Source organism: Puntigrus tetrazona, chromosome 2, assembly GCF_018831695.1.
Source record: "Puntigrus tetrazona isolate hp1 chromosome 2, ASM1883169v1, whole genome shotgun sequence".
Taxonomy (NCBI): Eukaryota; Metazoa; Chordata; class Actinopteri; order Cypriniformes; family Cyprinidae; genus Puntigrus; species Puntigrus tetrazona.
The window spans coordinates 21,096,963-21,116,253 of record NC_056700.1 but is presented as its reverse complement, the minus strand read 5'-3'; the positions used below and the strand labels follow the sequence as shown (position 1 = coordinate 21,116,253).

At 38.6% G+C, this 19,291-nt stretch overlaps 1 protein-coding gene across 2 annotated transcripts; it reads right to left on the bottom strand.

Annotated features, from left to right (window-relative positions):
- Positions 1-254: 254 nt before the first annotated feature.
- Positions 255-16,569, bottom strand: LOC122359068 (integrin beta-1-A-like). Of its 2 annotated transcripts, XM_043259199.1 has the most exons (17): positions 16,233-16,569; positions 9,714-9,771; positions 8,349-8,434; positions 7,257-7,476; positions 6,944-7,114; positions 6,621-6,859; positions 5,498-5,653; positions 5,322-5,417; positions 5,111-5,200; positions 4,707-4,847; positions 4,301-4,503; positions 3,984-4,222; positions 3,666-3,888; positions 3,357-3,589; positions 3,094-3,260; positions 2,196-2,273; positions 255-1,590 (listed from the first exon to the last, which is right to left on the bottom strand). In XM_043259199.1, exons 2-16 carry the CDS (start codon positions 9,769-9,771, stop codon positions 2,196-2,198), a joined length of 2,400 nt encoding a protein of 799 aa, XP_043115134.1. In that variant the 5' UTR covers positions 16,233-16,569; the 3' UTR covers positions 255-1,590. The 2 variants fall into 2 exon arrangements, with proteins under 2 accessions (XP_043115134.1, XP_043115144.1); XM_043259209.1 differs by lacking the exon at positions 2,196-2,273 and having other exon boundaries at positions 16,233-16,567.
- Positions 16,570-19,291: the final 2,722 nt, after the last annotated feature.

Here is a 19,291-nt window from a genome sequence, read left to right as displayed (position 1 = left end):
TTGAGTATATTGTAAAAGTCTATGGTTTTAAGTTAAACAGTAGGGGGTATACAGTTTAGAGTACACGGCACACTATTTAGTGAATATTAAGCTATTGAACTACTCTAAACTGCCATAATGCACAAGTAGCAGCAGTGTGGTGCAGGAAGTTACATTGCTCTCCAAAACAGACATACTCAAAGCATGTGTTAGACTGACATTACATTCACTTGAAAAGCAGGCTGACTCACGAACAGACACAGATAACAACAGAGTCCAGTGTTTTGGGTTGTTTATTTTAATAAATAACTCCTAGAGACAAAAGACAGTGGGCATGATGCAAAAATAAAAAAATGAAAAAGGCACTTTAAAATGCAATGTGTGTATGTAACATGATTAAGCTTTTAAAAGCTTTGGAGATTAAAAAAAAAAAGTTGATTGAAAAGGAAAGAAAACAAGTTATCTTTCTTTAACACTGATCTTCACCAACAACTATCTGAGCAGTTAGTCTCATTTACGAACAATGATGTTACAAAGGGACAAATTAAATTACAAAATCAAATGTGAATCCACATCTGGAATATAGTTCTTGCACAGTAGACGTAAATATTTGGCATCAGTGATAAGAGAGAAATTCAGGACCTGAGTTTTCATTTCCCCATTCTTCAAACAAATCTAAAACCTGAAGATCTTTTCATACGAGTTTACACTCATGTTTTCAATTACAATAATAATAATAAAGGTGATTGTTCCATTCACAGACAAATATGAAAATGTCCCTCTAATAACTCAGATGTTGCCAAGTCAAAGGCATTTCAATCAAACACCCGGCAGCTGAAATTACAACAAATGTACATTTTTTTTTGTATTATATAATTAAAAAGATACTAAACCTGTCCGTTTTAGATTCATTAAAATCAATGTGCACAATAAACCATCTGACGCGCGGACCAAAGAAACAGTCGCACAGACCTAAACATTAGAATCTGGACTCAAATCATCCAGGATTATGCAGACAACATAAGCGTCTCCATGAAAAGCACCATGTGTACAAACAGCAGTGGTCCGCTACAGCTACCTACTATACCAGTGACAGGACACTCCATCCACAGGTTCAGAAAGATTCCTGTACCACCATAAGACACAAAACTGGCTCTAAAGAGCAACCAGTCTAGTCTTTGTGGATATTCGTTCTTCATGCATACTTGACCACATTATAACCTGTCATCTAACCCAACATGATCAGTTTTAACATTCAAAAGACAAAGCAGATCTGTGGCTAAAAATCAAATGTGGACATTGAAATTATTGTCTAAGATTGCATAAAAAAGTAAAAACTCAAGTTTATACATACTGTACAGTTTCAGAACGATGCATAGAAACACAGGTTAATAGATTATACTGAACAGTGGCAAATGCACGGCCAAAATGTGATTTCAAAACACACACACAAAAAGAGAAAATTAACAAAGTGGACTTCAACTCTTCAGTTTCTCTTGAATTGTTCTGCATACAGTGTTGCTTGAAGATGGACAGGCTCATCCATTACTTGCCCTCGTATTTAGGGTTGACCACCGTCGTCACAGCACTCTTGTAAATGGGGTTCTCTCCCTGGAGATCATCATGAAATAAGGATAATTAGATCAATATTTAATAGAACTACACAATTTCTAGGTTAGGGCACTTCACAGCAAATACAATAGAAATCTAACCAGCAAGCATTACAAAAGCCACACAATCAAACACAGACACTTATAATTAAATACGCAGCAATGGAAAATACTTAAAAAGTTTAGGTTTTTATGTAATAATAATAATTGCAATATTTGTAGAAGCGTTTCATCCAAAAAATAAAATGTAATCATCATCTAAGATGAGTTTGTTTCTTCGCCAAAATAGATTGAGATATTTAGCATTACGGCTAACTTGCTTTATCATTGGGGACACTTGCAGTGAATGGGTGCCATCAGAATGAGAGTTAAAAAAATCAAAGGTTTCGTGTGACCCTGATCAGTAATACAGGTTCGGAACGACATGCTGGTGAGTAAAATTACATGTCCTAATAATTAGTGAATTAGATTAAATAACTGCAAATGACAATTTAGAAGCCGTTCATATTATACATGGGTCTGAGATTGTTGTTAAAGTCATAGAATAATAAAGACAGAAAGTGGAGAGAAAAAAAACACGTGCAAACAGCAAAGAAGAGTACAGACTCAGAGTGTGACGCCCTTATTTCCATAACCTGGATTCTGGAATTTATTAATGGGGCTCTTGTATATTGGGTTCTCTTGCTAGACATGACGAAAAGAAAGGGTTTGAAGAAAGAAAGGTAGAAACAGAAATGACAGAGTGAGAAAATCTAAACTGAAATGAAGAAAACAAAAAGTGGTTTTGACCAGTTTGGTACAAATTACATAATGCATTTATAAGCCTGTAATCAATTCACACTTTATAAATAATACTTTTTATTTAAGTAAAAGACCATTTAATATAATTCTAAAAACGTCAATCCTGAATTTTTCTGTGAAATCTTTAATGATGTTTATTGAGTAAACATGGGAGGCATCTAATTGTGCATCTCTTGTTCACTGCCATTAAAACTACAGAGCTTTGATCATAAACCCTAAGCATTTAAATATCATTATATTATTTGGGCCATAAAAGCCTGGTGTATCAAATGCATAAAAATAAAGAAATAAAACACATTCATCTTTTTCTTTTTGTAAGGCATCTAATGCATTAACTGAAATGCCTTAAATAGACCTATGTGCATTTTCACAAGCGTCCGAACCAAACTTTCTTGAGCAACAAGCCCTTCTGTTGCTGCAATAGGATTTATGAACAGCAATGATAACAGCGCCCAGCAGGTGGAAGCAATAACCTTCCCTCGTGCCAGAGAGGCCACACCTCACACAAGAGGCCAGGCGTCCAATTACATTACTAGCTGCTTGATCATATAAGAACCATATTGAGCAATATTACATATTAATGTTATGTAAATGTTCTTTTTACAAAACGTTTTTCTCGAGGGCAGTGAAACGGCTGCATAAAACATGACAGAATAGCCGTCACGAATGAGATTAAATGTAACGTAAATCAAGAGAAACGTACCGCATCCCACTTGGCATTCATCTTCTCTTTCTCGAACTTGGCGAACTCTCTGCGGTCGTGAATAATCATGAGCAGCTTCCAGATGAGCAGAAGTGCTAAACCAATCAGAACGATTCCGGCGACCACACCCGCTACGATAGGAATGATGTCAGGGCCAGAGGGACACTCTGTGGACACGAGCGCAAAGCAACAATATAACTAGTTAACTAACGAAAAAATTATAACTGAAGACCTATTGGTTACTCATTTCGTCCTCCACTTACCAAGCTCATCTGCTACATGGACCTCAACGCTGCTGTCGTTCTTGGTAGCGTAGGTGAAGAAGAACCAACAGTCGTTAGCGTCTCGCTCCTTGCAGTGATTGATGTAGGGCTGGTCGTTGGGCTGAGGAAGATCCTCCTTCTTCTTCACCTTTTTAAGTGTGAAGTAATTACATTCTATGTCACACATGTCGTTCTTTTCGCTGGTTTTAAATGCTCTGCACTGGACGCAATCCCTGTGAGGAGAGACATATATATTTAATGCTGCTAGCGGAGCTGTTTGTTCAAGCAGATGTTCTGTTAATAACTCACTTGTGCTCGGTACAAACTCCAGGGCAGGTTGGGCAGATTTCACAGGTTGGACCCTGAAACTTTGTATCCGTACATTTACACGCGCCGCACTCGCAGGTGCCCCGACCGTTACAGATCTGTTTGTTACTGGCCAGACAGGTTGAGGTGTCCAAAGAGCAGTCGCAAGCACTTCCTGTGTAGTTAGCATCACAGATACACTTTCGACACTCACAGCGACCGTGACCTGTCAAGGTGGAGAAAGTGTGTTACTTATCACGCGTTTAATCATTTACTATTTCTCCACTTGTGATGAACAGATCAGAAATGTGTTACTCGTACCTCCGCAGAGCATGTTGTTAGAGCGGTCGCAGTTGAAGTTGTCACATTCGCAGAACTTTCCGCTGTACCTCTCCTCTGGGTTGTCTCTTTTCTTGCACTCACACGTTCCACACACGCAGTCTCCATTGTTGCTGCAGATGTCCGTCCCGTTATCCATGCGGCAGTTTGCGTCCAGATCTTCTGTTCTGACCTCATCTTTACTACATTCACATACTCTGCCAATACGTCCCTCATTGCACCTAAAAATGAGCAGACATAGATGACATTATTGCCACTGATTTGGTCTTATATACAACTGTATGAATAATTCCACTCACCTGCATGCTCCACACTCCAGAGTACCGTTGCCAAAGTGACACACTGGGCTGTTTGGGATTCCCTTTTTATGACACTCGCATTCACAGATGAAGTTGAGGACGATCTCCACCTCCTCGGTGAAGCCAAGCGGCTTGATCTTTATAGTCTCTGATTTGCCATTAGATGGACAGCCTTTAGCCGTGACCGCTACCTCAAAAGTCACCTGTGACAGGAATTAAAAACCTTGATTTGATTTGCAGTCTTTTTTTGTTGTTAGCAAACTTCATTAATAATGTAGAGCAGATAAAAGTGTTCCGAATTAGCAAAGTTATTTAGGAAATAGTATACAATGGAAAGTAGTGAATATTTGACGAAACTGCCATAGATGCAACTGCATGAGGGTTTTAAGGAGGATATTATCCTCACCTGATCCCCAATGGAGATGTTGGAGCACTTTCTCCCATTTTCTCCCTTCTCGCTCACTCCGTTCTTGCAGTGGGAGATGTAGGAGATAGACACACCTTCTGGGAGCCTACTGTTCTCCAGAATGATCTCGGAAGACAGAGACTAAGAAAGACAAATATAAGAAAGGATTATTTTAAGGTTTAAAATTAAAATTGTCAAATTTGGACATACCATTATTTGAAAAAGAAATCCTTACAAAACAGTTGTTTAAATTGTTAAAGATTTAACGGTTTAAAAACACAATTCAATATTTTACATTGCAAATGGCGTCGCCATATTCCACATGTTTTAATTCACAGGAACTTGTCAAGACTAAAGGAAAAAAAAAAGAGTTTTAGCCTTGTTAGATTCTGAGATCTACTCACATTATATGCATCAATAATGAGTTTTATCACATTGCCGGAGTCAGAGGATAGCGTTCCCACAGCTGACTTTGGAATAAGGTTTTTCAGCTCCTGCAGACAAAGATAAAAACAGTTTGTCCAGGCTTTCTTCCCATGAAGTATTTTATTTCCAGTAGTGTTACAGAATCCGACTTCCCTATTGATGTAGAGACAAAAGATGTCTTTTTATTACCTGGTAAACAGGCTGGAACTCTTCAGTTACAGCAAAAATGGTCTGAATGTTGTTTTCGCTTAATTTCTGAACCAGATGTGCGATCGAAGGATAGTCCTAGAAGGAATGGAAATTGTTGAGACATCTTTACATATATTCTACATGCGGTAATGAGTCACAGCATTACACACACTTACATAGTAATGGCTCATAGTGTACATGTTATCCTGCAGATGGCATTTCCCGTCATTAGGAAGCACGATGCCGCCCAGTTTTCCGTCTCCAGCAAAGTGGAATCCAGCATCCGTGGAAAACACTAGCAGACGGGTAACATTCCTCCAGCCAATCTGGTTCTGTTACACAATTAACATGAAGCATAAACTTCAGCCTGACATATATTTACATTTACATTTAGTCATTTTGCAGACGCTTTTATCCAAAGCGACTTACAATTGAGAGTACAACAGCGATTCATTTTTTTGAGAGACAAATAGACAGAGTAAGTGCTTATATCACCCAGTCACAGGGAGTGTTCAAATTAGTAACAAGGGGGAGGAGAAGTGAGAGTACATTTTTTTTTTTTTTTTTTATGATGAGGTCAGGTATTGCTGAAAGATGTGAGTTTTCAGCTGTTTCTTAAAGATTGACAGAGACCCAGCATTCCGGATATGTATGGGAAGATCGTTCCACCAGCTAGGAACAGAGAACGAGAAAGTTCTGGAGAGTGATTTCGAGCCTCTTTGAGATGGTACCACGAGGCGTCGCTCGCTAGCAGATCTCAGACTTCTAGAGGGCGTGTAGATTTGTAATAGTGAGTGGAAGTAGACCGGTGCCGAGTCTGTGGTTGTTCTATAGGCAAGCATCACTGCCTTGAACTTGATGCGAGCTGCAATCGGTAGCCAATGTAAGGAGATAAAGAGAGGTGTAACATGGGTTCTTTTGGGCTCATTGAATACCAGCCGTGCCGCTGCATTCTGAATCATTTGTAGAGGTTTTATTGTGTTTGATGGAAGTCCAGCCAGAAGAGCATTGCAATAGTCCAGTCTAGAAATGACAAGGGCCTGGACAAGTAGCTGTGCAGCTTGCTCTGTTAGAAAGGGCCTGATCTTTCTGATGTTGTGACATATATACGTATAACAAACTTGATATTATATAAAAATATTTAAAACAGCTAGTTCATATAATCAGATTCAGCAGGCATACATCACTATTAGCACCACGCATGCTGTACAGAAAAATAAATCTGGTATCATCGATACATGATACTATTGTCTATCGACACGACCCTAATATATATTATATTATATATAAAGAACGTACCGCACAGACAGCCACTTGCATGATGGCGTCGAACCCTCCCTCTGGTGAATCCAGGTTTCCTGAGATCTGCTGTCTGCTCACAAGGTCATTAAACTGTCTTCCATCGGCAGTCAAACTCAGCACATTTTTATAGCTGAATGGGCTGGTGCAGTTCTGATCTGATGAGCAGGGGTTTAGCAGCTTGGCTGGTGTCGTGCTGATGTACGGCATGACGGTTTTCTCCACAAAGGAGCCAAAGCCTAGAAACATTGACAAAGAATGAAAGCAGTGCAGTGCAATACAATCATAATAAAATCCAGCAGGGATCCTCTGCGGTTCCTTACCAATCCTGAAGTCGGATGTGATCTTTTGCATTTCCAACATAAGGTCGGTTCCCAGTTTTTTGATGTTCTCTAAATCGTCTTTCATCGAGTAGCTGAGGTCCATCAGGTAGTAGAGATCTATGGGATAATCCTCGGCCCTCTTGAATGTCAGCTTGAACTTCTGAGCTTCACCTGGGTTAGAATGAGAGATCCTGGGTTCAGATTAAACTTGAACTGATTATAGAAGAATATTACTTCACATGACGTTCAACTTTATTAGGCGATGAACTAAATTATTTAATAAGCAATTAGTTGTGGAGGGTGTATATAGTACCTGAACGGAGGTTTAGGGTGAGTTTCTGTGGTTGAATTTGTGTGATCTGGTCTGGCTTCAGTTTTACTCCATCCTTTGGGCGTTCTGTTAAAGACTGGTTCTTGTTGACAGTAACAGTTCCTCGAGGATCTTCTATGCTCGCTTTAGAACAGCCTTTCTTAATCAGAGCTTCAATCTCATCACACCGTGTGGACTTTTGCTCTCCCTGTTTTAGAAAGTCCTGCAGAAAAGGACAAAGGAGTGGAGAGAAATAGAAGAGTAACAAAAAAGAAAGATTAAAAACACTCCAACAAAAACAGCACCAGTTGGAGCACGGCACCAGTAGCTTTTAAGTATTCCAAAAGAAACAGGCTCTAAATATTCATTGTAAATTTGTACAGTTCTACCATTTAAAACAACCTGCGAAGAAATATATTGAAATATTTGCAGTTTATTTGATATACAATGAACTGCAAAAATAAAGTTAAATGAACCTTTTTAAAAAAATCCAGAACTCCCTGCCTACCATTGGTAAGACCAAACTTGCGCCATTGGTTGAGCCAATGTTGCAGTGCTAGGTTAGTCGGGATGAGGATGTGCAGTGTGCCTGCTGAAACAATTAAAGAGGGGGCACATTCCCAAAAGAGTTTGAGCCCCTCGCTTTACATGTAGTTTAGTGATAATACACTTTCCGCTTTCTTTAATGAGCTCCAAGATTGGTGCTTCCTGTCCTTCCATAATCTGCTCCACATGGCAGGAACAGACATGATCAGACAGGATGCTGACTCATGGACACTGAGGGATACGATGTGCTCAAGTTCCATTAAAATGACTCAAGAAACTGTGGGTAATAATCAACTACAGGCAAATAAAGGTGGGACAGAAGGTGATGTCACTTCAAAACACTTGTAAAAAACTTTGGACATTTCGCTCTCCCAAAAACCTTTTTTTTTTGCAGACAAAATTGTTTGCAGAATCACAGGATGTCCTCTACAGACTTGGATAAACAAATACTCTGTCTAGAGGAAATAGTTTCCCCAATAACATTTTCCCTAAATGCACATCGTTGCAAAAGCAGCCGTTTCCGTCTTTAATGGTTTTGTTGGAACTCACCTCGTCTGTACACCAGCCACACTTTTCTCCGGCCTGAATGCATTCTCCACAAGACTGGGCCGAGGCTTTGGTGCATTCGTTACCATCTGCGCACACACACACACACACACACACACACACACACAAAACAAAAACATCCATCATTCTCAACTCCCTTCCACCACTAACACAGGAAATCCAAATCAAAGAGCATTTAATAACTAACTGTGTGGCCAGCCATATGCAATATGATTCTCTCTCATGAGACGGTCATCTAAAATAGAAACAGAGTGGCCATATGCTGTAGGGAGGTCATGTGAACTGTATTAATGATGGCATCCTTACTGCTTTCTCTAAAGACTTAATGGAAACCATGAGGCCAGCATGTCCAGAATAAACTGTACAGGAGTGTGGGACAGCGTTAGTAGATAAAGATGATAATATATAATCACACTCTTATTATTCTGCATTAATGCTGTGAGTTTTTCTTTTTGGCTCTTTTCTTAAGATTCCACACTGCCTGCCATATCTGAGATATTCCTGGAATGAAAATTACTCCAAATGTCTAACAGATGATCTGGACAGTATTACGAGTATTTTATCAGCCACTGGTCTGGTGTGTGTTCTGGAGCTTCCAAAAAATATACACATTAATCAAAAGGTTGCTCCTACACGTACAGAGAAGTCTGAAAATGTTTTTTTTTAAACCTGCAACGGGAATTTATGGAGGGGAAAAAAGAGAGGCCTTTTATTAACAGGAGATGAGGACAACATGGAAGACCGCTTTAAATGCAAGCTTGTTTATTTGGTTCAAAAACATTCTTTTATATCAGCGGTGGTACAATCATATCCCTCTCTCCGAGAGCTGTCCTGCCTGCCTGTAAAAGCATGCATTTGCATAACTATCAGTGTGTTCTATTACGCTATTTCAGAACGAGCACGACTTGAAGGTGTTGTTATTGTAATATCATGTGCTATGTACATTTCTCAACAGTGAACGAGAGCATTGCATTCCACCCTGCACCAACACAGTCTCTCAATATGGTGCTGGTTAGACTCTGGTTTTTCTGTGCGTATTCACGTGTTTTAGAGGAGGAGTGACCTTGGAAAGTGATTTGCATTGAGGGTTGGATCTTATGCTTTCAATGCTAGCCATAGATCGCACTGTCCATTATAGAAATGATCTGGCTTGCATCTGTGTTTTTCAATGTGTGCATGTAAATAAAGAGAGTTTTCCCCTCCCATAGGCGCTTATATGGAATTGAGCTCTAATGCTAATTTGCCTTGTTTAGAAAATCTAAAAACTGTGCAACATAAAATAGCACTATAGGAAATAGATCCTTTGAACCCTACTGTATATCTGCTTTTAAAATCTCAAGTTCTTACCTAGCTGTGCCCTGCTGAGTCCCAGAAGAACTGAAATCAGGAGCAGCCTCACATCCATCTGAAAACAACACAAAAACACAGGTCAATAAACAAACAAACAAACATACATATATATATATATATATATATATATATATATGTGTGTGTGTGTGTGTGTGTGTGTGTGTGTGTGTGTGTGTAAACATGTTTATCTATTTATATAAAACAAATATTTAAAAAAATTAATTCTTCATATAATAATTTAATCAGATATGAAGCGTAGCAGTGAAAAACACTAACACAAAGGAAAGGGCATACACATATACGCGTTTATGACTTCTCAATGTGTAGGCAGAGTGTTACAAGGTCACTTCCTGTTTCTCAGAGCACAAATGCATGGTCACAGAAAAACATTCCAACGTTTTGCAGAGATTCTTCATACAGCACGCAGCTTCTTCTCTAAAGTGACTGTACTACAGTGACCTTCCCACTGCAGTAACCTGGGCTTAACTTTTTACAACCACATACTGGGAAGTCAAATATTAAAGAGCAAGTTAAGGCCTATTTATTATTACTGTAGGCAGCAAAGAAACACACACAACGTTTACGGAATGCAAGTCAGACATGTACACACAGACATCCAGAAAAAGAGAGAGACTCCACTCCCATATTTGGTAAAACGATGGATCTGCTCTTCCCATGAAACACCTCAATGATGAAACAAAGAGGAGGAGGTCCTTTTTGCCTTAGTGTGTCTAGTGTACAGACACCAGTGCTAAACACTGCTGATTTGGCCTTATTAGGAATGACAGTGAGTACAAACACACAATGCTGTTACTTAGCATCCAAAACAACACTTCAGTCACAGACGAGCTATTTTTCCCAATCCAGCACGAGAAATACACACACAGCATGGACAAATCCAGCAAAAGCAGAAGACACATGTGACATGAATTATATCAACACAAACTCGGATTTTGTTTAAAACACAGGCATGTGTGCTTGAGACTGGGCGGGTGGGTGAACTGCATCAGACTCAACTGTTACTTTATCCACACACACACACACACAAGACCTGTGAACACTTGAAGATAAGCAAACATTTAGGCAACAGATGTGTGTGCTGTGAGAGACATAACATAAGGGACAGTGAGTGATTTGTCTTGGTATATGTAACTTGGTTCTATGCATCAGTTCTTAATAGATGCACTACAATGTTGCACCACAAAATTGAGGCAGATGAATAGTAAAATAGTAAAAAAAAAAATAAATCCAAATAAAGAGTTATTGAATTACATATATAATTTATACCTTCACTAAAATGACCCATGTAAAAAATGACCCATTTTACATAGACATTTTGTTATACAGATTTTGAAATTGCATCGTTTTTGGAATTTCATACTGCATTGTGTTTTAGGGATAAAGTAAATGTCCATATACTTAACGGATAATGTCTTGTTAGTATGTATTATATATTTATTACTGTTGGCTTTTATGTTATTAATTTACTCTTTTTATGTTATTCATTTTCCCTTATTACATATTTTACACTTCCTTGGTAATAAAGTTTTTGATGCGCTTATAAAGCCGTGACATCAATTTATAGGTCAATTCAAAAAATATTAGGTTACTAACACAAGTTTCAAGGTTGTAAACAAGCTGCTATAAAAAAAGCATCCAAACAAACATCCGTTTCATAGTTACAGTACCTTTTACCAGCTTGTTTTAAGAAAAGTTTAAGTTTGAGTGTGTATGGTATTGCTGTCACTCAGCTCTCGAAAACTGCCAATTCTCTTCCTGCTTTTAAGATTAAAAAAAAATAAAAATTTTAAATCAACATTTCTATAATGCACACTACTATATCGCCTTTGAAATTAGAATAGAACAGACACTGGACAAAACATCACCTAGTGCATTTATATTCTTCTATACACACACAAACAAATGTAAATATTATCTCAAAGTCAACTGTACAGCTCCAGATGGAAACTATCACTTTAAATGTTCAAGGACACACAGAGTGACATTTTTGTCTACGCTGCTGACTCAGGCATAGGAACTTCCTATCTGAACACATACTGGTCTGTCAGAGATTCAGAAGAGCTTCAGTGTGATTCTTTACACCATCCACACAGAATTCAAACTCAACTTCTAAATCCAGCTCACATTTATTCAGCAGATTTAACTTGCACTACCATATTTGTTTAACGGCAAAACAGTCATTAATTCAAGGCTTCAGTGTCACATGATCCTTGAGAAGCCAGATGTAGTGCCCAAGAAACATTTCTTCTTATTATTATCGTCACCATCACTGTTGAAAACAGTTAAACAAAAAACATTACAGCCCAAATCTTTGAACTGTAGTGTAAGTTTAAATTAACCAATCGGGTTTCAGTCACATCCAGGAACACAGCTGTCGATGAACGGTAGTGTTCAAAGAAAACCGTCTTTATGTCATTATGATGCAGAAAATCTGGCTCTATGCATCTCAAACCAGTGACATCATAGTAGTTTCGAATAAAAGCTCCTCGAAGTGACCTCACTGGTCATTTATTTGACAGATCCACACTTACAAGTCTTCATCTGTCTGGCTGACACAGAGGCAGATTAAGCTGAGAGACAACTGGTTCTTCAGCCTGCCGTTTCATTCTCAGCCGCACTGTGTAACACTATCTTCAGAGAGAGTATGTGTGTGGGAGAGACAGAGAGCTTCTCAATTTCGCCTCGTCTGCTTTCCCTGAGGCTGCGTTGTGTGTCAAGGCCTTAAAAAAAGCTGCCCTGGGGTCTGGGTGGGTATCTAGATGTAAATCTAATGTGTGTATGTTTGTGTGTGTGAGACAGAGAGAGAGAGAGAGAGAGAAAAGAAGGCCTAAGTGCCTTATATTCAATTCTGCAGTTAATTCCAGATTTGTCTGATTCAATCTAGCAACTCTTCTTTTTGAGCTATTCATTAAAAGAACCGGCTTAAGAGTCATTCATTCAGGAGTTAGACTATACTTGATTCACTAAGAAGAACCAGCTCATAAGACACTTTTAATTGCAGCTCTTTCAATACAGAATGAAAGCACCACTGCTCCCAACACATAAGGATGTGAAAAAGCTTTATGCCTTTATCAGCCAGAGCTGAAACTCTTCATCTCTTCACTTTAAGGTTGCTTTTAAACAGGAATTCTTAAATGGCTGTTCTCAGTTATCCACTACCTGCTGATTTAAGTAAGTGTCAAGACAAACACGCACACAGAGTGGCCATTAACCATTCCACAGCAGGGAAGCCATTTCCTTAATTAAACTGCCTCACCCTGCCAACCCCCCCTCCGTCACAGACATTGCTAAGTGATGGACGACTGTTTACCACAGACGGTGACCGACAGACACATTTTAGGGGAAACTCCACCTCTGCAAATAGACACCACTTAGCTGAACGTATCTTTTTAAAACATTAAAGGTACAGCATCTCAAAAATGTTAAAATACTATAAGAAAGTCTTTGATCTACAAAACACTGAGGCCTTTTCGATTTGAGAAGCCAGTCATATCAACTTCAAGATAAGTGGTGTGAGTTTGGGGCAGGGCCTTGTCTTTCTGAACAACAGCAGAGAGGGCAGAGTTTTAAAATTATTTATTAGCAAATCCAGTCCCTCTATTGATCCTTTAAATGTTATTCACTGGGCATCATGAAAAAAATAATAGCATGTAATTCACAGATGATAAAGCACTGGCAACTATGCACAACAAAAATGTTTTTGACATAAAACAACCACTTTTATTAGGATATTATTATATATTATTTTGTATCTATCAACAAGCAGGTTCAACTAATTCAAACTAAAAACATTCAAACTTAAGGTTAAAGTCAAACCACTTCAAACTTTCTTGTGAGGCTTTCTCAAACCAGCATCAGCTTTACAGTAATTTTTTTTAAACCTCTGTTCAATGCTACAACAACAACAAACTTTAGATTGTACTCCTTCTCACAGGAAACTTTTGACTATTACAGCAAACACAAAGTCTCTTTGAGTCTCTCTTAGCACTTTTTAGAAAAGTCTAAAGAACTCTGGACTCTTCAGATTATAATGAATTTGTTTTCAAATCCCTGCCCCCATCCCGTCTCATTGTTAATGTGTCATAACAGAGGGGGCAACAGGAAGTGAGTCAAAGGGCCAGTCTGGAACAGCATTTATATCGGCATCAAACAATCAACACATGCTGTCTCCATCTCTCACTCACCTTTATGACCCACACTGTCATTTATCAGTCACATCCAGAATAGCAGGTTACATATCACCCTACTTATAGAGACGCACAGCATAATAGCCGACCTCGAACACCATTAATAAAGCAGTAGCAACTGATATTTTTTTCTGTGTTACGACATACATCCAAGCAACACTGAAATGTACCCTGGGCACTTGGTTCTACACATCAGTTCTTAATAAATGCACTACAATATTGCACCACAAAGTTGAAGCAGATGAATGTTGTAAGCAGACTAAATGATTAGAGAAGTCGGTAATGTGTGACCAGGGAGAAGTGTCTCCTTTTAACTGGAAGACCTGGAGGTTTCCCAATAAAATGTTACGCACAGAGTTAAACTGGAATTAATTATAGAATGTAATTTTCAACATCATTTTTGTCTCTCCAAGTGTCACTCGTCACAATTAATGATTAAAATCATTTCAATAACTCCTCTTCAGTGTGCATCACAGTCATTAAAGTTGTATGATTGAACACAGACTCTTTATACAGTTGCCCATACACGTTCAGATCCAACCTCCTTTGTATCTTATGTGGTAAGAGACGATATGCTGGTAATAACAGAGCATTACACAGACATAAGCGTGCACACACAAGCACACAGGAGGATCCACAGCCCACAGAAATCTTCATATTTTTTATATGACAGCATGCAGCTTTTTTTTAAACTGGGATAGGATCTTCAGAAAAAATAAACCAGCCACACCCCTCTGAATTAAAAAACTAAGCAAAACCAACCATTTGCCTTAAAAAAAAAAAGTTCACATTAACTTCAATGATTCTTTTAGTCATTTATGATAAGAATCTTTGCATAATTTGATACTTAACCATAAACAATATGGACCTTCCTTCAAACAGTGTACTAAGCATTAAACTTAGCCTTTATTCCATTTTGTGGTGGCTGACACCAAGTTCCCATTTTTATTATAGTAACAACAGCTGTAGTGACAATGGTCACCATGGTATGTCTACAAGGGTAGGTTCTGTGAGGACAGGAAACAAACAGCAACCCTTATATCATGACCCTACATGAGTCAGAAAAAAAGGATGGACAAAAAACATGGTTACTATCCATAAATTAACAATGGCGTTGCTATACTAACCATAGTTTAACCACAAAATTTGTAGCAAAACTTTGGTCATACAAATGGCAATCAAGTCACCACACATAAAAAAACACCAAACAAAACAATACAGAAACATGGAGACTACACTTTTACTGTAATAAAAGCATGGTTAATTATGTATGTTAAAGCAGTGTTAACTTTAGTAATCACCTGTTCTTTCTTTTTTTTTTTGGATATTTTTGCTATTTTAAGTCAGTCCATTTTAATTAAGGAGCAAAAGAGTTCAACCAAAGATAATATTCAACTGGTCACGTGATACTGCACAGACCCACTCTGTACTATAAAGCAGCTTTTATCAGGCTTCCGACATGAATGGAATCTTTATGTTATGTTTGTGTTCCCTTAAAAGTATATTACTAAACCACTATTCTTTTATTTTTACATCGAAAACATTTTAATGAGGACGCCTTTAAGACGTTCGGCCAAAAATACAACAACATTCTTCTCGGCGGTCACGTGACCTGAATATATAGGATGCGAGAGTTTTATAGCAGATCCGCCGCAGGACCTTTTCTCGCAAAACTGATTCCAAAGCACTCCGCAGAGCTGTCCGTGTCTAATGCCATGATTCAATTTCTCCTAACGTCGCACGAACCCTTTAATCACATGAAATGCGGTCATATTTAGTCCCGGGGCTGTAACAATGCCAAACTTCTCCCAGTAGCGTTATGACTCCTCGACGCGTTCACAAGAGTTAAATCATTGGTGTTCAGCGTTGTCCCAAACAGGATCATGACTCACACAAAAAAACGACTACATCATCTCGGCTTCCAGGGAGGCACATTTTTACACAAGCGACTTCCAAATAAAGCCTTGTTCAACCCCCCACAGCCCCCCTCGGACCCGCCGGGACTCGCTCTCAGGCCCGGACCGGACGACTTACAACAGATGTCGGGCACACAGAAGACGCGACAAACAGATACAAGATAACAGGCGTCTAGGAACAAAAAGGCATAGCCTGAAGGGACGCTGTTCGCATATGATCGGTGAATCACTACTGTCTGTCCTTTGAAGTGCAATGGATGGGACATCCCCACCCAAAAGTTCTTACTCTCCAGTTCAAACCCCAAAGCTCAGAACCCTTTAGAATTAGCACGTTCAACAAACAGTTCTGGCGCTAAAGTTTCTTTTAAAGTGATATTTGTGTCGTCCCTTACCTTAACACGTGTCCCCGGCGATTTATCAAGCTATCGGTTGTTCTTTAAAACCACATTTGCTATGGAAATAAACCTCCGGCAGCGTTTGGTCCACCAGTCCAGTTGCTCGCCCGTGTCTGTGGAGTCTTTGTTTCCGTGGGCTACTTTGAATCAACAGCTGGTTACAAAGTACTAAAGCACGCGATTCCCTTGACTATAACTAACAAAGGGGCAGGTAACTGTGCTGTTGGTAAAGAGTCCAGTTCGCCGATCCCCGGCGTGTCCTCGGTCCGGATGGCTAATGCTTGCGGGTCTGGGGGTCTGGACTGCGAGATGGGTTTGCAGTGGCAGAGCCTCTCCCTTCCTCCGCCCACAGGAAATAACGCTAACACCAAACTAGTGGTTGGGATTCCGATTCAATCGACTCATCAATGATTCGAATCTTTTGAATCATTTGGTAAATAGATTCATTTAGCGACTTTCTACTCAGGTTTTGTAGATTAAATGCTAAATTAGAACGATAGTTTAAGCGTTTCCCCCAATGACGATAACAAATAGATAGCCTTTGTTTATCATGGATAAATATAGGCTATATAAAAAGCCAAAACATTCACTTTTCCCCCTAGTTTTGTTTCAGATCAGCGACTTTTCTCTCTCTTACTAGATATGAAGGCCTCGCAGGTGTGAAACCACAAACGTCTGAACACAGTACCTGAAAAAAAAATACTTTAAAACCAAAATGTACATGCAGATGTGAAAAGAAAAAAAACAAAACAGACAACAGCAGAAACTATGAAACCTCTCTGACACATTTAGACTATATATATAGGCCTTGTTTAATCAGATCTGATTATGTCTTGATTGTATGCTCAAGGTTTCACAGACAGCTCATTTATGAAATATCTAGTTCAGTATATTGTTTTACTGCCGGTCGAGGATCAGTCAGAGCAAGGAAGTCTGGACCGTTTCCGGTGTGTTCCATAAGACTGAATTATTAGACGGCATTACTCACCTTGATTATCGTCTAAACAGTGATAACAACTTTATACTAAAGAGACTTCATGTTTATGGCAACATGATTTAACATGCTATGAGCAACTAGTTGAATTTTTTACTTATATCTGGGCCAGTTCCATTGAGCTGAACAATGAGCAATCAGTGAAAAACACTGCAAAGCACCAAAACAACCCTGATATTGTTGTGATAATTGACAGATGCTGTGGGAAACAACATTTGCGTTTGCAAATGAACAGAGCCTGAAGGTGTGAAAATATACTGCATTGCATTTCCTGTTAAAAGAAACTTTACATCAGCATTTGTTTAGCTATTTCTAACTGTCAAGTACTGTGAACAGTAAACAAATAATTCAGTGAAACCGAGAGCTTTTGACAAGCTTGACTAGACATACAAAAGTATTCAGATCTGATTAGGCTTGAAAACTATAATATATGCTGAATTCCCAGAAGGTTTTAGGAAAACACTGTGACTAAACCGACTAAACAACAGACGGTGTTACATGCGTAAATATCAAGCACGCCTCTGACCCTATATAAATGATAGCATAAAATCATATTGGAATTTTATATCAATTTCAATGTTTTAGTTATAAGTGGTGACAAATGTTTTCTCCTTCAGCAACTTAACGTTGTTTATAACAGTTTTACGTCATTTTTGCTTTGTTTTAATGATCTTTGACAGTGAGCTCGCCAGTTTACTCTAAAAATAGCTGTGGAATGACTGGACTTCATCTGGCTTGATGTTGAGAAGCAGTTCACATTTAGGACATTCCTGAGAAAGAGGGAGAAGGAGAAGGGGAAAAATCAAGTCGAGCAGATGACAGTCGGCCTACGGATAGATATGATGGCGTACTAAGAGTGTGAACGCTTGTGGAAAGAAATGTGTCAGCCATATGAGTCAGTGTTTACAGACGGACAATGATGAAGGTGAACTGGCATGAGATCATAGTGCTCACCCGGTGTAGCTGATCAAAGCTGATTAACATATACATTCAGAAAGAGCTGCATCACACGAGCGGCAGGGCGAATTCTGCCTGAAACAGTACATGCTTATACACATATATATATTTTTTCTGAGACCCCCTCAGTTTTAAGCCTGGATTTCATGTACAGAGCACATTCAGGGCTTTAAAGAGACACCAAATGTTTGGACGTTTCACCTACACCACACCTTCTACTAGGTCTTTAAAGATGGCTAAAATTTTACATCTTTTGGAAATACAATTATATTTTGTAATTGTCATTTAAATATAAATAATTTTAGATATGGCTAAAAGCGTGTTTACTGTGCATTTTGTTATACATAACAATTGAACAGGATTATATCAATGTAAATCTGGCAAATTGCTACATTATGACGATTTTTTCGAAAATACGAATAAAAAATATTTTTTTCCAAAATTTAATTTAATTTTTTTTTCTTATGCTCTAAACAGTGTAATGACATAAAAAAAAAAAAAAACTTCATTTAAAAAACGTTTTTTTTCTGGGTCTCATTAAGATATATAAGAGTTCTAAATAAATGATCAAATTACAGGTTAGCTGCCTAACCTTTAAGTGTTTGTGGGGTTTCTCTGAGGAAGTGGCGCACTGGTGAAATATTCTCCGTAGTGAAATAATGCACACACACACACACACACACACACACACACACACACACACACACACACACACACACACTACAAACTCAGTGGTTGACAAGCAGAAGTGGTTTGAAACCCACCATATTCTCACACGTTTAGTTAACCGTGTGACCATGATAACATTAGAACAAACGCCATCCTTTCAGCTCAAACAAAGGCGTTCTGTCTAGCTTTCCTGTTCGCCATATAAATCATTTATTTTAAGAAAATTCAAACAAAAGGACATTAATTCGTTTACAATAGAAAATCTAATCTAAAAGGAGGCCAAGTCTTGAAAGATTATGCGCCTTCTAGTGGCACCGACATAAACTGCGGCCTTTTTTGAATTTATAGAGCAGCACCATCTAGTGGCCATCTCTGTTCAGTTTTTCAAAATGTGGTTTTAAATGATCCTAAATTGCCCTATTAAATATTAAATTGC

Excerpts from the sequence above, each read along its gene's own strand:
- LOC122359068 (XM_043259199.1), bottom strand. The coding sequence starts at position 9,771 with ATGGATGTGAGGCTGCTCCTGATTTCAGTTCTTCTGGGACTCAGCAGG. Across the intron at positions 5,418-5,497 it reads ACACTATGAGCCATTACTAT|GACTATCCTTCGATCGCACA; the intron begins GTAAGTGTGTGT and ends CATTCCTTCTAG. Across the intron at positions 4,848-5,110 it reads TCATTATTGATGCATATAAT|TCTCTGTCTTCCGAGATCAT; the intron begins GTGAGTAGATCT and ends TGTCTTTCTTAG.